This window comes from Lathamus discolor, chromosome 17 (assembly GCF_037157495.1).
Source record: "Lathamus discolor isolate bLatDis1 chromosome 17, bLatDis1.hap1, whole genome shotgun sequence".
NCBI classification, from domain to species: Eukaryota; Metazoa; Chordata; class Aves; order Psittaciformes; family Psittacidae; genus Lathamus; species Lathamus discolor.
In genome coordinates this window covers 3440619-3464123 of record NC_088900.1, presented here as the reverse complement: position 1 = coordinate 3464123, position 23505 = coordinate 3440619, and the positions used below count along the sequence as shown (strand labels likewise).

The following is a 23505-nucleotide window of genomic DNA, read 5'->3' as shown; positions in this document are numbered from 1 at the left end:
CTCTTCTCAGCCTGTTTTGTAACACAGAGAAAAGCAGTGAATATAGGTTTCCCTCTGCTCCTTTGTCAACTTAATATTCTGGTCCTGTTCATCCTGGGCTAGTCTACACTGATGAATTTTGATTAGGTTTCACTGTCTCTTTGGGGAAGACTTTGTCTTCTACGCTATTTTATTTTGGCAGGGGATGCTCCCATCACACAGTGATGAGCAAACAACTGCTTTCCCCTCTTCTTTTTATCCTTCTACCAGAAAACCTCCTTCCCGTGCCTGACCTCGAGGAAAACTCAGCGTTACAAGATGACATAAGGGGATCTCTGGCTGCTTGACCTCAGCAAAGCAACTGCAGGATGAGCCTTACTGCATTCCCTTTCCAAGGGACCAGGCCCAGTCCAGGGAAGACTGCATCCCGTCCAGAATCCCCAAGGTCATTTGACACAGGCCAGCATGGGCTTAGCTCATGACTCCTGCTTTAGTGGGGATGCTGCCCTCCCCATCAGCACCTACAAACCTTTTCTTGAGGGTGAAACTTGCTTTAACCCCTAGGCCAGTCCCACTCAGGACATGGAGCAGGTAACAGAGAATGAGCTGGAGCCTTCTTCAGCCCTTGGAGTGGAGACGAGTAACCACCATGGTGGAATACAGTCCAGAACAGGATTAGGTCTTCCAGCATCCTGACTTCTCCTTTCAACAAGCACATGTCACACCATGAGGTGGCTCTGCCCGAGCTCATCGGGCAGACAGGAGGCAGGAACAGTCAGCAGGACAAAGAAATCTCAGCAGCTTTCAGCCTGCCAAAGGTGTGTGTTAAACATACAGGTGAGCGGGAGGGAACACAACAGTGCAAAACTTGGGACACTTTGTTTTGTGTAAAAACTTACATAAGTTTATTGAACTGATCCAAACCAATAACCTATTTGGCCTGAATTCCACTGCTAAGTCTGCGAGCAAACCAAAGGCAAACTGTGGGAGCAGGAAGTATATCCCCTGTGAGAGAAACGAGAGTAAAAAACAAGCTGGACTTAAAGAGTTCTTCCTTTTTCTTTAAAATTACATACGGATGCATCATTAAGAGGGAGCAAGAATAGACCTTCACATTGAAATTACAGCTCAAGTTTCCAGTAACTGCAGAAAAGCAATCACAGAGGCAAAGGCCCGAGATGGCTAAAGCCCTTCGAACGCTGCTCTGGGGAAGGCGTCTCTCTACCGCCTACAGAAGTGCCACATTCAAATGAGGGAGGCACAGCTGCCAGGAATACATATTTCAGCCTCTGGGCTGCTTTCAGCACCTCGTTTGCATTTTCAACTCCATACACGAACAGAACCTACAGAATCTCATTTACAAGCAAGAACAGCAACCGACGGAGGCAGCGCCGCCAAGTCGCCTTCATCAGATTACAGACCCGAGGAGGCGAGGGCAAACCAAGAGCCTATCCCCAGAAGCAACGAGCACCATTAGGCTCAGTTCCTCTGAGCCACCACGGGCCACACAATTATCTGCCACCGGAATGTGTGCAACTCCCGGTAATGGGGGTTACAAATCCCAGCGAGGAAGCAGAGGACAGTCGTCACGCCATGCATATTCATCACATCGCCGGTTAAGCGATCCGCATGAAACATCTGGTCAAAACATGGATAATCAATAGGAATGTATCCAAAAACACAACAGCACAGCATCTCATCTCAACACAAGGAGCCGTGCGACACTTTGGTATATAGCTGTCACCTAATCCCTTCCGAAGCAGGTGCTTTGCCCACTGCTATGCATGAACTAGCACAAACAACAAAACAGTTCTTGACAAAAGTAGCCCTCGGATAGAAGGAAACAAAAGCTAGAGAAGCCTGCAAATCTATTGCCTAATATAGATCCAGGGACCTTTTCCTAAAGCAGGTATATGCCAACACCACCAGGTCACAGCCCCTCAGGACATCGCGCTGATTTAAATCAAGCCTCCTGCTAGCTCAGGACCCTCACAGATACTTGGCACCCATCCTCAGCCCTAAATCTCCTCTCTCGCTCAGAAGCCTTCCTCTCTCCCACTGACACTGCTCCCTCTTTAGCAGTTAACATGGCACACGTACAAGACCTTTTCCCAGAAGGCATTACAAAAGGAAAGCAAGCCGACCTGGGGTATTTTGCCACATCAGTTGCATGCCATTTGGCCCTACTTTTCGAAGTCAACCATCTGGACACATAAACTGTCCCTGGATTTGGACACGACTCTTTGTCTGCGGGAAGCAAACCAGGATTGCTGGTTTCCAGCCCACAAGTGCTCTGCTAGCCACACAGAATGTGAACTGCTTCAGAACGTCATCCCGAAACAACCTTTCCCTAACAAAGCGACAAGGCAGTGGTATTCATACCATGACTTACTGACCTGAACAGACCAGGGGAGCAGGTTTGGGTGCTAGCACCAAATCCCTGTCAGCTCCATGGCACTTGTCACCTTGTATACCTGTAGGTGTTCTCTTTTCCACCTTGCTGTCCCCACCAGGTCCACCGTAAATAAAAGCACCATGTACTGACTCTTCCAAGCTGGCACAGTGACAGACTGGCTAAACTGTGGGTGAACAAACTTCAAAGCACATACTGTCACTTCTGTAACATCCCATTCCACTCTTTAATGGTGTTTACTTCCTTTTCTGAAACCGAGACATTTAATTGTGCTGAGCATGTTGGTCAATAGTTACAGCATCTCATTAATACCAGTTGCAATGCCATAAACATACCCACATAGGTAATTACTGCTCTATAGAACTAGGTCAGAGACACTTTTGCATCCTCATCGGTCACTTACCTCTGACACTGCAGTGACTGAGAGATAACCTACTTAAACTGGAGGTCAAGGGGAGATATAGGCTTCTAATATTAAACAACCATATCTTCATAAAACTTTGTTTTATAACAAAATATCTTATTAAACACAACTTTTCCTATGCCTATGTATGTATATATCATACAGAAGTGTTGGCTTAAGAGTTCTGCTATAAGGCAGCAAATGCCTTTCACTGCCCAAATGGAAAATACATCTTCAGTAAAGCTCTAGCTTATAAAAGCATCATCTTATGTTACACTGCCACCATCTCCCTGCTCTTTTGTTTTATGGGTACCACAGCGCCGCAGGTACGTGCCGCAGCCTCTACGCTACCAATGGTGAGTCTTGCTCCATTTCCTATTGCTCATCTCAAGAGGGCCAGGAAATAGACATTTTTGGCAGGGAGATGAGGCACAAATTAGTAACTTGTCTTAAATCCTCCCAATTTTAATCATTCCTCTGGATGCAGAACTACTCCCCTCTGACCGGTCCCCACATCCCCAACCTGAAGACTATGAGATAATACTTGTTCCCCGTCCCATCCTACCCCACCCCACGATCTAGGTAAAATATGAAGAGAAATACACAACTCCAAGAATATAAAAGGAGCTCGGTGATATGGACAAAAGCATTATGGGAAAGAAAGTGCACATGGGGAGAAGGGAGCGTTTCAACATTCAGGTCAGAAGTTCAAGTGTAACTAGAGCCCTCACTGCACAGCTTCAAAAACTTGTATGTAGCTGCATATGAGTAGGCAATCTAAAAGGTCTTCAACTTGTCAAGGGGACAGAGGAACAAGGGACATAAGAGAGATAAAGGAAGGAGGATCTCATTGCACAAGAAAGGGAATCTGCTCTGCAGTAGAAAATGGAGACTAATTTAAGCAGCAGCCTGCGATGCCTACGAGGTGCGTGTAGGGGGGAAGCCAACACAGAGAGTGAAAACCTGCTTTACAATAAAGTTGTTTTGTTACTCATCTTCCAGAAACTGATCTGAGCCAACACATTCTCCTAGTTCAGACCCTTAGCTGGGACCCCGCAGCTTAGGAACCCCTGGGGAAAGTGCTAGGTTTCATTTCTGGTGCAACAGCAACACACACAAACTTCAACTTTCCCCTTCCTCTCTCCCAGGAGAGAAATCAATACTTCTTTTTTTTTTTTTCCCCCCCAAAAAATCAGGACAGTATGGATATAAAGCGTGCATTTTGAAAATAAATTGTTTCTTTCTAATAAGGGTCTCTTTCTTTCCCCCATTTCGTGCACTCATCTAACCCAAACCAGTGGAATTAAGTGGATGCACTAAGTACCTGAGCTCTGAATCAAGCGGAATACTGGTTTAGATCTTGTCACTGAACTCGAGCGTAACAAAAGGTTGAGACAGCACCTAGCTGCAAACAAATACTTGAGCAAGCTCGAGCCACAGTTGGATAGCTAGGCCATAGGGTGCTCTGGTGGAGCCCAAACCCTAACAATTTAGACAAAGAAAGCAACAGGTCAAATTCTGCACCGAGCTATCGTCTCCCTTATGGACCCTAGCACCCTTTAGCTTGAACAAGTGACCATTCATGCCAAATCACGAGTATACCGGAGCATCAAAGGAAACATCAAGGTATTGCACACACTGAAACACACGCACTGAAGTCAGCTGTCACCTCAAGGTCACCTGCAGTGGATGGCAGGCATGGTTTTCAGATCAGGGCACTTCCTCCGGGCTAAGAAATCACCTGCTAAAGAAACACAACCAAACCTCAACCAACCAACCGAAACAAAAACCTTGCCAAAACTCCTTAATGCATGTGTGTGGGTGTGGGGGGGCATGTGTGTGCACCCGGAAGAGGCTATTTCATTCTGGGCTCCACGTAAATTTTATCTCCATCCCGAATGCCGTAGGAATGCAGCGCTCGCGAGCTGTATTTCATCTCTTCGGGACCAAAGGGAGCTTCCTGGTCCAAGTAGAAGAGCAGCATGTTGCTTGTTGACAACTGCACGACAGTCTTTAAGTGCTTCTTCAATTCTGCCACAGTCTGATCCAGACGGATCGACATCTCTTCCACCTTATCCTGGAAGTGAACCTCCACCTTCACGCTGCTCTGTGGCCGAAGATCCACCACTGCCAAGGGCTCCAGCTTCCCATACTTTGTGACCAACTCGTGGTACCTGTAAAATTAAACATGCCCAGAGTTACAGCAGAGCTGCTCCTAGTGTTTCACAAGTCAGTTTCTGTGTCACATTATGATTCTACCTCACTTGAGCTGCCACTTGATGCAAGGATGCTACTAGGTTGCAAAGCATAAGCGAACATTGGCAAGGAGAGCACAGTGACTGGATGACAAGAGGGTGCGCACAGGTCCCAGGGTGTGATTCACGTGAAGCCCGGAACTCTGACGGAGCTAAAACCAGAACCAGCAACAAGCTGTCCTCATCCTCCATAGCTGGCTCTTCTGAAACATCTTGCAGTTTAACTGGCACTTCAGTCAAGATGGGAAGGATGGATGAGGCTTTTATGAGTAAAGAATACTGCTGAGGTAGCATTCAAATTGCATGGAGCTTCTCTCCATACAAGTCTCCCTTTCTCTAAAACAGGGGAATTTTCCTAGCACAGCCACACACTGCACCATCACTTTCTCCTTGGAGCCACGTTCTCCAGCTGTCCCTCACAAGGCCCATCCTCAGAAGCCATCTCCTGCAATGGAAAGCCCATCTCACCCTCCCACTCCCTTCAGCAGGTATCACTCCACGTCTGCATCTCCCCTGCCTGGCTGGGAAAGAGGCGAAACGACCACACAGAACACAATGTGACTGAAATGACAAAGACCAAGAGCTGCTGGGAAAGGTAACGTTTCAGAGGCCTCCACTATGCGCTGTACAGAAAGCTCTTTTTGTTCCCAATCCGAGCCCGAGCTGAATGCGATCGGTGCTGTGTCACGGCCCCTGTTGAGAGATGATGCGACCTGGCAGGCTGGGTGACCCCAGGGAGTCCAGCTCAGGACAGGAATGCTCCCGAAGAACAGCAGACCCTCTGTCTGCGGGGAAATGAGGTAAGGGCAACAACGCACTAGGATTTCCCCAGTCTCACAGACAAAACGAGCTTTCACTAAGGCACAGCATCCAAAGGCAGGCTGGTGCCCTGCTCTCACAGTCACCTGCGGAACGATAGGATCAGGCCTATTTCTTTGGAAAAACCATTAGTGCTGAAAGGAGACAGCACACTCCCCATATTTTACCCACTGGGCTACTGCCTGCAGTAAGAACAAGTGCTAGCCAACGTGTCGCCAGCTGAGAGGAGATCCTTGCAGCACAGTTTCCGACACCTCTGGAAGGATGTGGTCAGGAGAGGAATAGAGAGCAAACCTGCCCTTTGCTGCCTGCAGACTATTTTGGGATATCCCTTCAGCTCTCATCATCTCCACATGCTGCAACCATTCTTACGTGCCAACTAGTAGTTCATGCCTGGGGAAACTGCAGTGAACAGGGCTGATGGTGGGAAGAGTATAAAGAGGGGGACAAATTTCAAGCCTTCTGAGAGAGAGAAGCACCAGGAGTGGGCTAAGATTACCCGAATGCATGTTGTAAGTATGCAGAGGGTGAGGCAATGCTGTCTTACATTTTCTCATGTTGAGGAAATGCAGAACAAGGTTTGAAGCCTACAAATACTAGCTGCAGCCTGCAAATAAAGTTAGGAGCCCGAATGACTGGCTTCCCTCAAATCAGTAAGAACGAAGGCACTCTGCTCATATGGTTCTTTTGTACCCCGATAATAGGCACCCTGGAGACTTTCATAATCAGAGCAGAGCAGAGGATGCTGAAGAACTGAGCCTGGCTAAAAGTGTCTCTGATACCCTGCAGATAAACAGCAGACCAGACAAGCGGAGGACTCATTAAAAACCCACAGACACGTCAATCAAGAAGACAGCCAATATTGGACTGTAGGCTCAGCACTGCTTTCTAACCCACAACATCCAGAGAGAGAGAGAGAGATTACTCTTTCCATTTCTCTCCTTTCCGATCCCTTTGAGCTGCAGCCCATGAAGACATGCAATGCAAACAGAGGGGTTTGCTGTGTGCTGTTCACTTATCACATGCTGCACCTCGACAGTCTTGCGGGGGGCTGCTTACACTCGTGAGGTTTCCATGCCCAAGTGTGCCTTCTTCCTCTGCTTAAGGCAGCACTGCAATGCAGATGCCATACCCCAGCAAGAACATGCATGTGTCCTGACTAGACTCTAATTATGAATCACCTTCAGAGAAACCACACCAGATTTGGAAGCAAATAAGAGGAAGCTTTAGCAACAAATACACATGGAATCACTCTGCAGAGAATGCCAGCTTTCCCTTCCTACAAGGGCTGCTGCACACAGGTCCAGGAACTGAAAACCAGCCCTCAGCACTAGGGACACTCTCAGCCATCTGCAGCCTTGTTAGAAAATAGCTTGTAGTGGCACACAACTCCTCCAGAACAGAACAACCCTCTTTAGTAGCTGCTTAAGTCCCTTGGAAATGCTTCACAGATGAAGGGATTCAGACAAAGAGCCCATTGACCAAGAAAAGGGCAGTAACAGTGCTTAAAGGTTAAGAAACCAAAGGGGGGGAGGTAATTCTCCTGTATCTTAGCGAAATAGCATAAAGCTAGCATGTTGGTTATACCCAGCTTTTTTTGGATGGGATGAGATACTAGTTATTTCTTACAAGAGCTCCTGTTTGGAAAGTGACCCTAGTTGCATGTGGTACTATGTGCACACAGCCTGTTCCCAAAGTCCACATCCTAACAGTATCATCAAGCTGTACCCCACTGTATCCTTCTCAACAATATACGGGTCCTGGACATACAAAAAACTTGTCACCACAATACCCAGAGACACAAGTCCAGCAGGAAAAGAAACAGAGTGTGACATCAACTCATTCAGTTGCCTTCTTATGCACAAGCCCTGGCAAGCTCAGTACAGCACACACATTCCACCAGGATCAAAGGGCTACTCATACCTTAGTTCCCCTCTCAGTCTGCAGCTGAATACATCATTATTCTCCCCTTCTAGAGCCACAGAGACACAAAACAGTTTTGGTAGAAATAAAATGAATGTTACGGAAAATAATCCATTTTGGGAGCAGCACCATGAGCTCATGGTCCCCGGCTCCCCATCCTCTCCCCTGCATCCTCCACTTGTGCTGCAATTCCTGCCAATTTTTCTTTCCATTTTTCTGCTTCAAGGACTTTTAAAATTACAAGCAGGGCTTGTCCTCAGAAAAAGGCACAAGAGGGATCACCGGCTGTCCTGCTTCCCTGACTACATTAGTACCCTTTGCCTATGAACTGACCCCAGGATGCCTTTAACAAATACAGTAATGGCTGGACCAATTAGTATTCACTAATAATGCCATGCCCCCATTCCCCATTCCAGCCTTCCCTTGCCCTTACTGTATTGCCAGGGCACATACACAGACAAGAGACATATTACCTAGGAGTTAAGCTGCTGGAAACACCAACCAGCCAATGCAAACACCAACCAGATTCCATTTGTACCTTTGTCATCCATACCAGGCCATACCCTTGACCTTCTCTGCCTCAGTTTGTCCCTTCCTCTGTCTGGAAACCCATACAAACTCTTGTCCTACCCTCTTTTCATAAAGAAAGGGCTCTGAAGCTTTGCTGTCTGTAAAGCACATGAGGGTTTCAGGGCAAAAGGCATGCCAATGCAGTGGCTTGATGTTCTGTGATCCTTCTTCAGCCCATTAAGAAGCAGTAAGTAGATGCTGGCACAGAGAAGATACCAACTGAACAGCATCTGTCAAAGTTCATTAGTTTACCAAGATAAACGGATCATTGGGCATACTTTTTTGGCAAAGAAAACCCATCAGATTTGCGATTTGTGGGCCTGAAAGTGAGGGGACAGCTTCCCATCACCAGTCACATTCCACACACCAGATGGTCAAGAGAATTAGATGCCCTGGCCTGGCACCAGAGAACACGTTTGTACTGGCTTGTGGGGACTCCCAAACACAGGTGGATTATGAAGCTAGCCATCAGGGAGGCCAGGAAGCAATGAAGATCATGAACTGAACAGTCATGTTGTTTAATGGCACTTGACATGGACACTTTAAGACTAAACTTGACTCAGAAGTGATTCTACAAGTCATCAGACAATATTCTAATATAACAACATTAACTAAAACAGATTGAGGCAGGCAAGACATGGAACAGCTAGCCTGATATAACACCATCTGTTCTGTCACCTTTCCTTTTGCCTTGCTACCCTTCTCCATTCTGTGACAAAGAACGCATACCTGAATGGGACTTCCTCCTCTGGGAATTCCATGTAATACCGGATGAAGAATCGCTCCGAGTCCTCTCGCTCCCCATCGGCAACGATGCTTCCATTGAGCTTGACGATAGATGGCAACCTGCATGCAGACACCAAGAAGAGAAACCCACAGGGTGACTGACAAGGCAGTCACCGCTGCATTCAAACCCAAGTATTTTCATCTCACATGTGCATCGTGTGCACAGGTATGTATCAGGCTCAAAATTTACTGAAAAGCAGAGAAATCAGGCTTAACATTGCCACTACTCCCATTTTCCAACACAACAATAAAGAAACCAAAGCTCCCATCTTTCTGAGTGGTGAATTCGCACCAAACCCTGTCTCCTAACAGCCTCTTCCTCCAATTACCCACTCCCAGCCATTCATTGCCATGTAACTCTTTTGCTGAGCAGAATGAACAAGGAACAGACCTGGCTATTAGCAGCTTCCTGCGTTCCTCAGTGGTGTAGGACTGCAGCAAAGGGATTCCTAGCAATTTCACTTCCTCGAGCTTGGGAAAAGAATTTAACTTGTCAATGTCTTCCCAGCAATGCAGACCTGCTCAGAAGAAAACAAACACAGATAATACATCGTGTATCCAAGATAACAAGACAGAGCCAAAGACTATACATGACAGGCGAGTGACAGATCCTGTTTCTGGGAGAAGTCAGCTTTTTGATCACGACGTACTGCAAAAAGTCTCTTTCATCTGCTACAAGACAAAGCAGTTTAAATTCACTCATGATGGTTTGTATGTCTACAAGGATGATCTCCACAGCTGATTAGGGAGCTCCGTTTCTTATGGACTCTTTGGCCTCGCTGCTGACGACTGACTAGCATCAGTTATGATGGCTGCATCTATAAAGAGATGCTGCCTTAAGTAGTATTAAAGTTATCAGGACTTTGGCCATTCTAGACATCACTAAATAGCTATTAAATAGCTTTACCTCGCACACATGACCACCTTGGGTCCCATTTCCACTCCTGACCCAAGGGTAAAACAGTCCCAGAAGCCATCCAGCCATTTAATGAAAAAGATTTCAACTCAATTTCAGCCCCCTGAAGACCTGACATCTGGGATAACAAAGCAGGCAGAGAGGGTAAAATAAAATAGGATTGAGCAGCAGTACAGCCCTCATTATGTGCTGACATCAACACTTCTCATCTTCTCTTCCCCTTGCTGTGACTGCAGAAACATCTTCTGCGATGCTTTTCTGATGACTGCTCCAAAAGCTTACACTGGCAATGTGAGTTAGGAGACTGGTTTCTCTGAACAACATCCAACAGCTTCACCAACACAGTACAGAAAATGAGAAAAAAAAACAGAAATATTACTGGTTTAAATAAAATCAGGGGTCTCATTTGAGCCTCAGTTCAGAAGAAGGGGCTCTTTTGAGAGCAGGAACAAAACTCCTAAGCATCACGGCAGGCAGGCAGAGTTTCCTTTCCCCATAGCACTCAAGACACATCTGCCAAGTGTTTAACATGCTCCTTGGGACTTCTGTTTGACTTTCAGCTCCCAAAACATCAAAATGCAATACAGGGTCCAGAGTTCTTGACTATCTGGCATCAAAATTGCAAAACTACTTACCACAGGAGCACTCGCTGCTCCATGAGACAGTGCTTTCAAATCCAGCTTAACAGGCTTTTCTTCCTCTAGTTAGCTTTAAGCTTTTATTATAAGGATTCCTTGATGCTTACATTGCAGAGCATGTTAATAAATCACCTTCTACCTTAGCTAACACTTAACTATCACTTGCACAGCACATAAAGCTGTAAAGAACAGAAGATTATGATGCATTAAGTACTCCTGCAGAAGAACTTCTGGCATCTCACAAACACATCACAGCCCTTACGAGCTGCCCTGCAGCTCATGCTCCCGGCGCATGGGGTGCTCTTCCTAACATGCCAAATGCTGCTTCTCTTTCTGGAGTGTTGGCTGAAAATTCTCTGGGGCTGAAATGTAAAAGCAGCCTCAAGCATAACTTGTGAGCTTCTAATAACTGAGCACACATCACAGACAGCTTTTGCTGGTGAATGTTCAGCCCTCACATGCCACATACCTACACCTACGCTCATTTTCACTCAAAGAGGGATTAAAGGCAAATGGGATTCTTTCATCCCCTCCACAGCCAGACATTTATGCCTCTCCAGCCAGGAGCATCTGAGGCAGGGACAGGAAACAGAGGGGAAACTACTAATGTAAAAAACCTGTGGCAGCTCCTTTTGAGTAGCTGCAGGTCCATGCTCCCCTGACTCATCCTTTAGATAAGGACTAACCTCAAAAAGCAGCAGCTGAAGCCCACAGAGATGGACAAGTTGATTTCTTGCCTGTTTTCCTTCCCTAATGGTACCTTCTTCAGGTCAGGACACTTGAGTACATCTGCTTGCGTAGCCCTGCATTAGCACCATTAGAAAACTGGACACACCAGCTCTGTTGGGACTACATTTATCAACAGCTTTTTGATTCTGCAGAGAAGCCAGGACAGATTGCTCAAAGGTCACTGGGCATTTAGCTCTGCTACAGCAACAAACCTATCCCAATGGTTTACACTCTTACTCAGCACTTCTGCCTTCACCTGCCCTTTCTCCTACATTGCAGGAAGCAATGCTGACTGCAGGCTACTTAGTGCTAACGCAGCCCGAGAAGCAAGCACCTCAAGGCTGAAGTTTCAAAGAGCACAAAGCAAGTGTGGTTTTTCACCTTCTCAGGAGGAGAGACTCAGATCAGCTGCTGCCACTTATGCAGAGAACAAAAAGCATACTGCTTCCAGGCTCTCACCTGACTTGTGCAAATTGATGGATCGCAGGTTGGGGAACAGCCTTGCTAGGGAATCCTCTGACTCTTCAATGGTTGTGAGGTTGTTGTTAGCCAGGATAAGCGTGTCCAGTGATGGAAACATAATTCCCAGTTTTCGAATTTCAGTCCAGTCTTGAAGATTGTTATCAGTTATGTGGAGTAATTTGAGAGACTGACAGCAAACTGGAGAACAAGACACTGTTTCGTAGTCATTAAGGCACAGAAAGAGCTCCTCCAAGCTGCACAGGGGAAGAAAGATCAGATCGCCATCTCAGCATACATTGAGATCTCAGGTACAGGGACACGCACATGTACTTTTAACATGAGTTTCTACAACAGCTCTTATGTGATTTGAGAAGTTGGTGTAGAGAAGAGCTTTGAGCGCTCTGAATGGAGCATTTCAACTCCATCTCTGCTTCCATTTGTAAGCTTCCTCCACAGATGAAAAATACCTCCAAGTGTTCCCCTAGCCCCCCAGTATTAATCGTGTAACAGATTGCTCTGGGTGGCGTCCCACATATGTGCCCAACAAGCCACCAACCCAGCCCCAGTGGTGGCTGGTAACTGCTCTCAATGCTTACAACTTAAAAAGGTGTCTTTACACGACACTGATGATGCTTTTTTCCCTACATCCCTGGTTTTGCCAAATATCCCCATTAAAGAATAAACAGGTCCCACTAAGTTTTCAGCCAACTGAAATTAGCTTTCCTAATCCCAAGGAAGCGAGCATTGGCCATGCGGGTTATACCACTCTCATCATCTCTGCTCACAAAGCCATACAAAGAGGGGTCCCTTATCAAATCGAAGCCACTGAGGACATCTGCAGAAGCAGAACGCCTTTGCCAAGGTGGACTGTGGCCAAGCCACAGAAATCAACACTTCTGCCCAGAAAAGCATGATGAAATATTACTTGACAAGTGGCCAGACCCTCAGACTTGCATCTCATTCAAAAGCTATTAGTACAGGTATGCATCGCACCATTCATTCTGCAGTGACTCAGAGGAAAGCATGCCACCTCCAACATTGCTGGGGTCGTTATCCATCCCTGGTATGCAGATTTGGATGAGAAGCCCAAGGCTTTGCAACACCACTGATGCTCTTTTAAGACAACGTATTTACCTGGCCAGTTTCCCTTTTATCCCTCATCATGCGATTTGACCTGCGTACAGCAAGCACCCCTTTCTATGCCCCACTCGCCATGCTTACTCTGGTAATTCCTGCAGGATTGTGTGGACTGTCTCCCAGGAAGCTTTGCTGTTGTTGAGCACAAGTTTGCGAACGCCAGCGAAAGAGCCAGCACACCTTCGCTCTAAAACGGACAAACTGAGAGGGTTGGAACTCAAGTTTAGAAACTCCAAGTGGGGAACGTTGGACACAATTTTACTGACCTAAGTGGGGAGGGAAAAAGAGAGAGAAAGAAAAGTGTATCAGGCAGTGATCTAACCTCACGCAGTAATATCCTGTCGCCTAAAAGGGGGGCTTTTGGAATCACCACGAGCCAAAGAAATTATATTGGGGGAAAAAAAAACAATGCTTCTGGATGACTACCCCCTGTGAATCATACTCCAGCTATTCACTGATCTAGATTGATTGGTTAATTGCTCATTCACCTCAACGGTGCATTTATTTACACTCTCCAAGCAGCTTGATAAGAGAAAACCGGTCTAGCAAAGGGCAGTTGTCTCATGCAGCAGCTGAAATCAAGTGTTGAATCCATGATGCTGGAGACAGACTCCCTCAGAATAAGACAAGCCAGGAGACAATCCCGGTTCATAACAGATACACCCTCAGTACAAAACCATCTTCCCTGGCTGTAATCTCAACAGGCAAGCCTAACACTTCTCTCCTACTCGCTGAGCTAACACCTTCTAGGCTAACACGGAAATAACAGGAACAGGGAAACCTATCCCAATTCTGGCTTTGTGACCCCCATGCCAGAGCTGGGACATTTCTGCAAACACTGAGTTAACAACCTGTTTAAAGACAGGGGTTTGATGCAACAGAAGCACATAAACATGTTTATGTTGCAGATCCTGTTCTTTTCCGTATATTTCCAACAATAAACACTAACATAAAAGCAGAGCATAAGCCAGTGAGGAAATGTTAACAACTGAACACATTGCAATTGGTTTACTCACATTACATTGCATTTAGCTAGCATAAATGCACCCAAGCCCTTCAGAGGATTTTACAATAGCATTTGGCATTAATCAATGAGTCCTCAGAAATATCCTTTGAGGTAGAAGTTATTAAACCTGTTTTGCAGATAGGGAAACAAAAGAGGAGAGAGAATAAATACGGAATTGGCAGCAAAGCTGGGAACCAGCTGCCATTACTTGGACCTCCTCAGTTCTTGCTCTGTTAAAAACTGCACTTGTTCATTAACCTCTTGATGTTAGAAATGGCAGTTCAAGTGCTTTGCAGGATAAATATATATATGTATATATATACTTGTCATGCCCAGGCCAAGATCGTAAGTCACGAGGTAAATGGATTGAAGTGCCGAAATGGATTAAATTCATCACGTGTATTGCTCAGTTGTTGTCAGAGTAAATAAGCATCAGCTTCAAAGATGAGAAAGAAGCCACAAAAAATGGAAATCTCTCTCATTTAAATGACTAAAGCACTCTTCTAACCTGCAATGCATTTGCAGCCATGGCAATAGCCATCAAAGTTACTCAGGAAGATGCACATGTAACCATTTTACCTCATGCCAGTCTTCCAGTTTATTGTCAGAAAGATCCAGCTCAGACACATGAGCACAGAAGGCAGCAATTTCATTCTCATCCCCTGCACAGGTTATGCCACAGCTGTTCAGTACCAGCACGCTCGGAAGGTTGAGGCGATCTGAAACAGGGAAAAAGAAAAGATGTCCTCCGGTCAGCTTTGCATTGCTTACTTACAGAAGGCAACAACAAGCACAAACATGACACTGAGCAACAGAAAAACTCTATCAGTAATTCCATAATTTACACACATTCAGGGATCTCGGGATAAACACGGATTTTATAACAAGTGGCCAACAACAATCAAGAAGTCTTTTGTCTAGACATGAAGTACCACTTGGTATCAGTGCTCTTCAGTTACCACATGCATTTCTATTCACATGGCAGCAAGGATGGGGCAGTCTTTCCTAGTTTGCAGTATGTCTCATATCAGTTCTTGCCAGAACTTCTGCTCTTCCCTAGGCATCTGCTACTGCAGATAGGATGCAGGACTAGGTGGACTGTTAGTTGCACAGTCAGACTCCCTTATGCTCTGGTACTTAGCCCACTTGTGGTTAGTAACAGCGAGGATGTATTTTAACATTTCTATTCTAAGCTTTCCCTTTCCAACAATGTAAAACGTTCAGCATTCTTACAGCCTGCAGAAATCTTATGTCTTTACTCTGCCGCTTACATTCCTGTTTTGCTCTAGTTCCTGCTCAGGCAGGTAAAAGTTCTTGAAGCTATTTCACAGACAAGGACTTGGGTCTCAATCACAACTTCATTTGGTAAGGCCAAAACACGACAAAGCTAAAAGCTATAGATTTGTAACAGGAAACCATTTCAACACAACAAATGCACATTTAGGCAAGGCAAGCCATCAGTCTTACACTCTTCTGCACACAGTACAGCTCTCCCACCTCTGTGGAGTATCTAAATCTAACAGCACGCTTCTTCCTAAAAAGATGGCCCTTTTTCTCTCTCCTTAATACTTGATAGCTACACAACCAGAAAGCAATTCTAACAGCAGACAATTATCTGGTGTGATCAGAGTTTACAAGTTTCCTGCAAGCTTGTTTATTAGGATCCGGCTTCTTTAAAGGGTAGTGTTGTACTTGGGGAATTAGTTATGATACGCTTGTAAGTCACATCTCAATCACATTCTAGACTTTAAAACATGCCCTTTCCCCAGCATCTAAATAGCTCAGTTAAGTGGGTGCTCACACACCGGAGAGAGGGCACTGATGGAATAGTCCATCAGGCCCATTTCCTGTTCATGTTAATTTTGAGCAACACGCTGTTCGGTTTATCCTCAGCTGAACTCAGGCGCTTTTTTTCTCCTCTGTCACACTCAGTAACTGTGAACTTCATCCAGCTGACTTCCATGGCTCTTTTCCCCTTTGGGGCTGCTTATGATACAAATTGACCTGACAGGATTTAAACTACACTTACCAATCAAAATGGGCAAGAGGGTTACACAAAGAAGAGGCAGTTCCACTAGCATGTGGCACCGACCTCAAATTCAGATCAAGTGTTATGCATTTGTTAAGCCATCTCTGCCAAAATAGCCACAGCTGCAGCCAATAATGAAAGAGCTGGTATCTCTAGTCTGAAGAAAATTAACTCCAGGGACTGCAGAACCCTCAAAAGTCAGCCTGTATAAGGCCTTATTTCTATCTTTCATTGACAGACTCTGACTCTGTTATGCTGTAGGGAAACTTACTTTTTACAGCAATCGGTTCAGCCCCTAGATCAACTCTGTCTTTGTTAGATTGCAGTCTCTCAGCTCGTCACTAAGGAACACATTATAATACATCATGATGCTTCTTTTTCTGGTTAATTCAGGACAATTCTTTCAACATAAGAACGGCCAAGAAACCGTTCCCACCCAGAACCCCCGAGATGCTCAGCAAGACCAGAAGCCTGGTTCACCTACCTTTCATAGGTGAACCCTGTGGAGTTGCTGGGACATGCACCCCCATGCCAGGTCCACGACGATACGGGAAGTTCTCAGGGCTGTATTTCTCACAAAGAACTTGCATGAAACTCCTTCCACTGGGCTGGTCCATGCTCCCTTCTTGGACTTCTGGTTAGCACTGAAAAAACAGAGCATACAACCAGTCGGCAACCAATAATCATCTCCAGTAGCGGTCCTTGAGAACACAGACCACAGAGTGACTCGATGGGTTACGAGCTTAACTTCTGAACTACAGATCAGTCTAATAGGTCCTATTTCCTATTCAAAATTACAGTCAAACATTACCTGAGAAGAAACCAAAACCAAGCAGAGGGTCCAAGCTACACAAATGTGCTTTCAATCATATCACAACAGGCCAAATATGAGATCTCTGTTGAGGTTTAAACCCATCCACACAACTTGTCCACTCACCCCCCCCCCCCCCCACCCCGACCCTCCCCACTCCTGGAGGGATGGGGAGGGGAATTAGGAGAATGTAACTCCCACGGGTTGAGTTAAGAACAGCCCAGTAACTAAGGTATAACACAAATCACTGCTGCTACCACCAATGGTAATATTGATAAGAGAAAATAACAAGAGAATACGATACCACCGCCGAACGAGTTCGACCTCCCCGAAGAGAGCCTGTGCCCTTCCAGGTAACTCCCAGTTACCTCCCTGGGCATGACGTGCTGTGGTATGGAATACCTCTTTGGCTAGCTTGGGTCAGGTGTCCTGTCTCTGCTTCCTCCCGGCCTCCCCTCGTCCCCAGCAGAGCATGAGGCTCACAAAGTCCTTGCCCAGAATAAACATTACTTAACAACAATTGAAACCAATCGGTGTTATCAGCTCTCTGCCCAGGCTGGAAGTCAAAACACAGAGCTTGCACCAGTTACTAAGAAGGAGCAAAACGGCTCCTGGTAAACCCAGGACAGTATCCACCCCTTATTCCATACCATTCACATCATGCTCAGATCCCACATTTTCAGTATACCATCACTCTTATCTCAGTACACTCTTAGTGCATGGACCAGTCCCTATAAAGCTGCTGAGTCCATTCGGTCCATGATGTCAGGTTCCATCCCTTGTAACAGTCTTTCAGGGCAGGAAAAGCTGTGTGCTGTGTTGGATTGTTGCCTCCTTCACAGCTCCATTTACCATGTATTACAAGTCAGTATAATAAAGTACAATGAGACAAAAACCTTAGCCCAAGCCCCACACTTGAAAAACAGTACCACAGCAAATACTGGCTGTATGTAATGTACAGAGTTCTGAACCTGTGAGACCAAGAGGAACAGCTTTGAGAGCCAATAAATCAGCATTGGGACGAGTGACTATTAATCCGGTCAGATCTGTCATTATCTCAACCCTTCGTGCCCCACGTTGGGTGCCAAAAAGAACTGTCGTGGTTTAAACCCATCCACACAGCTCATCCACTCATCACCACCCCCCGTGCCCCAACCCTCCCCACTCCCGGAGGGATGGGGAGGGGAATCAGGAGAATGCAACTCCCACGGGTTGAGATAAGAACAGCCCAGTAACTAAGGTATAACACTAATCACTGCTGCTACCACCAATGATAATATTGATAAGAGAAAATAACAAGAGAATACGATACCACCGCCGAACGAGTTCGACCTCCCCGAAGAGAGCCCGTGCCCTTCCGGGTAACTCCCAGTTACCCCCCTGGGCATGCCGTGCTGTGCTATGGAACACCTCTTTGGCTGGTTTAAGTCAGGTGTCCTGTCTCTGCTTCCTCCCGGCCTCCCCTCGTCCCCAGCAGAGGATGAGGCTCACAAAGTCCTTGCCCAGAATAAACATTACTTAGCAACAATTAAAACCAATTGGTGTTATCAGCTCTCTGCCCAGGCTGGAAGTCAAAACACAGAGCTTGCACCAGTTACTAAGAAGGAGCAAAAGGGCTCCTGGTAAACCCAGCACAATCTCCTTGTCCCACATGTTCTTACAGGACAATTGCCAATGTGCCCCAGGCTGCGAAACACGATTTCTGTACCTGCCAAGAGGACTGTGTGATACTCCCAGATACCTTCAAGCACATTTCCAGGGCAGCAAGAAGGGGAAAGAGCGAGAAGCTGTTTATGAGTAAAAGATAGCTCAAACAAGTGTTTTCACCCTTTTCTTTAACTCAGGACTTTCCGTCAGGATCAGCTTTTTGGATGGGGAAAAGAAGAAAGGCAAAAAGGATCCACACCTCTCTGACTGTTCATAAACACTCTGCAAAGCAGGTTATGGTTTGCTTTTGCATATCAGGGCAATGGTGTAAAGAGCTTGGAGCCTAACACTCTCTGCTAGCAAGACTTCCATCAGCTGCCTCACTGGGTGTCATGGAACTACTTGAGTTTGATGGTAAGCTTAACTCAGGGCTCTCACCTTCCCCAACAGCAGTGGCCCATTCAAAGCAAGCTTTGGCCTCATAAGAAGCATCATCATTTCTTCTCTGACACTGGCAATAAACTACAGATCTCCCATCCTGCTTGCAAACCTGTTCTTCTAATTAGAGCGCAATTGCTGTGTCACGAAACACTCTCGAGCACATATGAGCATATCATTTGGCCAGTCCAAAAAGCCAGTTTTGCCAATTCAATTTTGCAGCTGCTTAATGTATCTGGAAGATAAACGTGCCCTTCATATCTGTGCCTGTCAAAGAACAGACAGCACAGGAAAAAGGACCCACCACACTGCAGGCTGCCTAGAAAGATACCAAGTGTCAGCTGGAAGTATATTTGGCACAAAGATACCGTGATGGTCGGCATTCTGCTGTACCCTAGGTGGAACTAAGCTTATCTGTCCTACTTTCCTGCACGTAGGCTGACCTTGACATCGTATAGTTGTCTGGATGATGAAGGAATTTAGCTTGATACATGCACCAAGGGAACCACATTGCTCCCAGGTTTCACAGAGGTCGTGTAGTCCGAAGCGGTGCCTGCTACCAGCCATGGACACAGAGCAGAGATCCGCATCCACGGGTTCTATCCTGTCCTGGGTTTACCAGGAGCCGTTTTGCTCCTTCTTAGTAACTGGTGCAAGCTCTGTGTTTTGACTTCCAGCCTGGGCAGAGAGCTGATAACACCGATTGGTTTCAATTGTTGCTAAGTAATGTTTATTCTGGCCAAGGACTTTGTGAGCCTCATGCTCTGCCGGGGACGAGGGGAGGCCGGGAGGAAGCAGAGACAGGACACCTGACCCAAACTGAACCAAAGAGGTATTCCATACCACAGCACATCATGCCCAGGATATAACGGGGAGTTACCCGGAAGGCCTGGGACTGCAGGGTTGGATGAGGTATCAGTCGGTGCTTGGCTGGGGGGAGTGGGGCAAGTTATTGGTCGGCTGGTGTTGAGGTGTTGTATTCTTTCCTCCTGCTATTTCCTTTATCATTGTTATTATTGGTGGTAGCAGCAGTGATTTGTGTTATACCTTAGTTACTAAACTGTTCTTATCTCAACTCGTGGTAGTTGCATTCTTTTCTATTCTCCTCTCCGTCCCTCCAGGAGCAGGGGGAGGGCAAGAAGGGGGGGAGTGGACGAGCTGTGTGGATCGGTTTAAACCACGACATATCACAAGGCACGGATTCAACTGCAGATTTCCTACAGGGTACCATTAGTCATGGAGCAGCATTTTTACTAAGAACTGCATCATTACGTTTCTAGTATAGCAGCAAAACCCAGCTCGCAAAGATACATACATTATGCACATAAACCTGCACTTCCAAGTGGAAATCCTTACCTCTGAGTTCCTGCTGGGGCCACACGCATGTTGAAAGTGATGTTGCTAACCAATACTGCATTAAAGTTTCTGCCTGCTGCCACAAACTTTCCTTTAGCTTTATTACAGGAAAGGAGAGATCAAAAATCCTGAGCAGAAGTGATTTAACTGAGGTTCAGGTTCCCTTTGCTGAGAATCGGCTGCTTAACAAACTACTTCTTCATAAACAGACTCAGGCACTTCCATCACAAAGGAGTTCACTATAATAGGAAGCAAGCTGACTGAAGCCTGTTGTAATTGTTCTATTATATAACAAACTTACATGTCACAAATAGGGACTTAAAGGATTGGTCTTACTTAAAATACACCAACAAACCCAACACACCTTTTGCAGCCCTCAACAACTTGGCTGATGCGTATCTCAAACTGAACTTCCTGTCACTAGATTATCTAGAATCCAAAAAGATACCAAAGCTTGCATTGGGAACAAGGCATTTAGTTTTCTGCTACACCATTCTGCATGCTACAGGAACAATTTGCACTGACAGCCAAGGCTTTAGGCTGAAAGGCCTCATTCCAGAAGTGGGTTTGGAGCTCAGCGCTGTAGGACAGACTGATAGTGCTCCCTGAATGCACATTCAGACATCCGGGTCTGGAAATTCTGGAACTCCCCCATGCATAAAGCTGTCTGTCCTTCACATTGCTTTTTTTATCAGCTCCATTCCCCTTTATCTGCTGAGCAAACATCAGCTGGAAAATAACCTTAACATCACAAAAGAGGCAAAAAGCTGTGCCTTCAGCTAAACTATGAGAGCAACCCAGAACTGAGAAAAAAACATCCCTAATGGCATTTACATTCAACAACTTTGAATCACAAACATTTTCTTTCTCAAGCTATACTTTTGCATGCCAAGGCCATTGCCAGATGACAAGGATGTCAGGGAGTGGGCAGCCACCTTTCCCACTTCCCTTCTCCTCCCGTTTCACATTCACTATAATCATCTGTCATGCACGTGGCTCCTCTGAATCACTACAATTGCTCGAGAGCAAGGACTAACAACATGCAAAGCAAGGATGACACATTTCAAGTGCACGTTGTCTGCACAAGGGCAGGGTGGCTTGCAAGGTGCCCATTTCCGAGTGCTTTCCTGCCAAGGGCACAAGGCCTGAAATCACTCTGGGGTTTCCGAATGACAAACGTACGTTGCAAAAGATGCACTCGAGACTTTGGAAGGTGTCAACGAGTTGTCTTTGCTGTCTATATTTAAACGCTCTGCCGGAAGGCTGTGGCTCCAGTGACACACAGCATGGCATGTGTCTACAAAGAGCACGAGCCTGGCTTGAGAGCCAAGGCAGTGAAGTGACAAGAGAACACCAGAAATGACATGAAAAACGTTTCTATCCCCATGCTATAAGCCTGTGAGGAGAACAAGAAACCCTCCAGCAGAATTACATCACTAATGCCATTCGAATGAAGCCCAGTGCCACTCGAATGCCTGCAGAGCAGGTCCTAACCAGCCAAGCACCGAACACACTTTGACATGTTTGTATACATGGAAAGCAGAGCGCAAGGAATAGATGCGACAGAGCAAACATCTGTCTATGAGAAGCTGCTGTGTCCTTCTCCTACGACACGATTCAGGGTTCTTATATATGAAATGATATGGACAGGGATGAAGAGCATCAGGGTAGACACGCCGACCCCAGGCACACAGAACCCTGCCTCTGACAGGATGCTACCAGCACTCCCCTCGGGGGCTGCTGCAAAGGCAAACTCCACCGCACAAGTGGGCAGCCCTCCTTGCCGTTCCCTGCCTGTGCTCTGGGGCCCCACGGTGCGGGGCAGCCCCGGCTCCCCATCCCCGAACGCCCAAGAGCCCCTGGGCCGGCCCGGCCGCCTCGAACGCGGACGTTAAACTGCCCCGGCCCCCCTCGGACGGCCCGGGCAGGCCGGCTCCCGGGTGCCCGGGGGTGGCAGCGCGGCAGGAGCCCGCTGGCACCGGTGACGGCCCCGCTTCCCCTCCCCAGCACCCCCGGCCCCGCTCACCCAGGCCCGGCGGCCGCGTCCCGCATCGACCCGGAAGCAGCTCGGCGGCAGCCAAACATCACGTGATTGGAGCGCGGTCACATGGAGACGGGGCCGGTCGGCGGAGGCGTCCCGGTTGCTATGGAGACGGAGACACATCCCTCCCCACCCCTCGAGGGGCAGCGACACCTGACGTCACCTAACCGCATCGTGACGTCAGGCAGGGATGCAGGAGGGTGATGACAAGATGCCCGCACCCCCTATGGCTCCCAGCCCACCCAGTGCCCCATAACCACTCGCACGGCTGCACACTGGTACCCAAAGGATGCGCATGGATAAATGACGCTCGTTCCCAATGTGATGTCAGCCTGTGAGCATCCTTCTTAAGGCAGAGCTCGTTATTTATCTGCCCTGTGGCCTCTGTGGTGGCACCTTTCCTGCAGTGGCTGGTCACGACTTGAGGAGGAGGGAGGATACCACGACCTCAGGAGGATAAACGATGCAGGGAATAAGGACAAATCTGCCTAGCAACAAGCCTACCAGGTTCACCATCCCCATCCTTACATTACAAGCATCAGACGCTGCCCAAAGCGTGGCCTCTCCTTCCTGCAGTTTGGAGGAGAGCTGCATCAGTCATGGATGAATAGCTGCAGCACATCTACACACTCTCCCCAGCCTGTAACATCATCGGGACAACCTCATCCTGTTACTTACACACCCTGATTCATGCACAACCCATCCAGGCAGCAGCACACAATGGCAGCATTGTGGGTGCTACCCAGAACAGTGCTCAGCACCAGCTCCATGTATGTGAGAGACTGGTTTAACTCCCGCTCTGCCATTCTGCCTCCCTTTGCGCTGACTCACATGCACAGATTTACAGCCAGGAGACAGACAGCTCATGCTAGGTCAAGGAGGCAAGTCTGCTGGGAACCCCACAGCTAAAGCAGCAAAAAACCTCCATCCCACGAAGCAAAGCGAGGCTCAGGCAGACCACTGCCAATGCTGGAGCCATCAGCACATTACCACATTAGCCCCAACTGCAAAGTTAAAAGCTGCATTAGGCTTGAAAGTGCCCCAGTGTTACCACCCCTAAAATTCAGCAAGTCTGTCTCCTATTCCCTGCTTCTCCTCGGTGCTGGGACTTGGTTCACACACAGTATATGTCTTCAAGACACTGGTG

General features: G+C 47.0%; 1 protein-coding gene across 2 annotated transcripts; it reads right to left on the bottom strand.

The window, feature by feature from the left end:
* Positions 1-856: 856 nt before the first annotated feature.
* Positions 857-22417, bottom strand: TBCEL (tubulin folding cofactor E like). 2 transcript variants are annotated; one of them, XM_065696908.1, is made up of 8 exons: positions 22344-22417; positions 16550-16709; positions 14616-14755; positions 13115-13296; positions 11891-12147; positions 9540-9666; positions 9092-9208; positions 857-4969 (listed from the first exon to the last, which is right to left on the bottom strand). In XM_065696908.1, the coding sequence occupies exons 2-8, from the start codon at positions 16680-16682 to the stop codon at positions 4651-4653; spliced, it is 1275 nt and encodes a 424-aa protein (XP_065552980.1). In that variant the 5' UTR covers positions 16683-16709; positions 22344-22417; the 3' UTR covers positions 857-4650. The 2 variants fall into 2 exon arrangements, with proteins under 2 accessions (XP_065552980.1, XP_065552981.1); XM_065696909.1 differs by lacking the exon at positions 22344-22417 and adding an exon at positions 18189-18207.
* Between the last annotated feature and the right edge of the window lie 1088 nt (positions 22418-23505).

Bases quoted from the DNA above. Each gene is read 5' to 3' on its own strand.
- TBCEL (XM_065696908.1), bottom strand. From the start codon at position 16,682: ATGGACCAGCCCAGTGGAAGGAGTTTCATGCAAGTTCTTTGTGAGAAA. The intron at 13,297-14,615 runs GTAAAATGGTTA...CTCCCCACTTAG, and splicing joins AACTGGAAGACTGGCATGAG to GTCAGTAAAATTGTGTCCAA. The intron at 9,209-9,539 runs GTCTGTTCCTTG...GTCTGCATGCAG, and splicing joins AGGAAGCTGCTAATAGCCAG to GTTGCCATCTATCGTCAAGC.